Source organism: Vicia villosa, unplaced genomic scaffold (assembly GCF_029867415.1).
Source record: "Vicia villosa cultivar HV-30 ecotype Madison, WI unplaced genomic scaffold, Vvil1.0 ctg.004857F_1_1, whole genome shotgun sequence".
NCBI classification, from domain to species: domain Eukaryota; kingdom Viridiplantae; phylum Streptophyta; class Magnoliopsida; order Fabales; family Fabaceae; genus Vicia; species Vicia villosa.
The window spans coordinates 131488-132678 of record NW_026706528.1 but is presented as its reverse complement, the minus strand read 5'-3'; the positions used below and the strand labels follow the sequence as shown (position 1 = coordinate 132678).

Below are 1191 nucleotides of genomic sequence, written 5' to 3'. Positions count from 1 at the left end.
ATCATCATTCATTATACTTCCCAAGTCTGCTTTGCATCTGTTATATGGAACTATAAGTCACAAACACTTAGCAATTTAAAATGGTTAAATTTGAGAGAGGAGATTAAGTACAGCAAGAATCGTTAGTTACTTTTCTTTTCTGAACCAACAAACAACTAAGAAGGAAATAGAAGAAAGTTATTGTGTTACAAATCTTCTTGACAAACTCCTTATTTACTAAGGTACTTCAAAGGAATTTCTGGCAACAATATATCAGAAGATAAGATAACTGAGGGAGCAAATTGAGTATAGATAACATGAAATGGGGAAAACACAACAACCTATTATCACAACACAAAACAAAAGTTTCTTACATGCAACACTTCTAGTAGAAAATCAGAAAACACAATATAGAACTAAAGCAATCAACAAATGTCTAATAGACCACCACATTCAACGATTCAATAACATAAAATTTACCTGAATAATGCCTTTTACTCTCCACACTCCATGCTTGAGAACAACAATCTGAGGATCATGAGGATGTAACTCTTTAAGTTCATGTCTAACAGCCTCAAGATTCGCATTATGTTCCGTTGACAACTGAATCGCCGCAACCCCACCTGTATTCCCAACTTTCTTTCCCAATACAACACGAGAATCTCCTAAATTTGCCACAAAAAGCGTCTGCTGAAAAATCACTCCAACCAAACAACACATTCCAGTAGTCGCAACTTGAGGCCGCGTATTCCATAAATCAGTAACCATAGCAGTAAACCCCTCTTCCGTCGAACGAAAAGCGGTCTGAATTGTCTCGGCCGTCACAATACCCTGCGACTCATTTCTGCACCAAAGCTTGTTTTCAGATACCATACTTCTATGGCTAGTGTTGTTGTATTTTGTTAGTGCTGCTGAGTCCCACATCGATTATTTCAAAGACAAAATGAGTCATTATAAAGCAAACACACACACATCCATTTGAATTAAAAATAGACTCCCATAAATGGGCTTCTAATGCATCAAGTAAGGGCTTAGGCCCAAATATTAATTGTTACAATTCCTAAAAACTAATAAAATACTCTATAAAAATAATTTATAAAAATTATTAAAATAACAATTATAAAAAACGTAATAAAAAAAATAATATATAAAAAAATGAAATAAATGACGTAGATTTAAAAAAAATTAAAAAAGCCACTTGGCAGGCCAAGT

General features: G+C 33.9%; 1 protein-coding gene across 1 annotated transcript; it reads right to left on the bottom strand.

Moving 5' to 3' along the window:
- Positions 1 to 421: 421 nt before the first annotated feature.
- Positions 422 to 903, bottom strand: LOC131642354 (probable protein phosphatase 2C 42). The gene has a single exon (XM_058912614.1). The coding sequence runs from the start codon at positions 901 to 903 to the stop codon at positions 433 to 435; it is 471 nt and encodes a 156-aa protein (XP_058768597.1). The 3' UTR covers positions 422 to 432.
- Positions 904 to 1191: the final 288 nt, after the last annotated feature.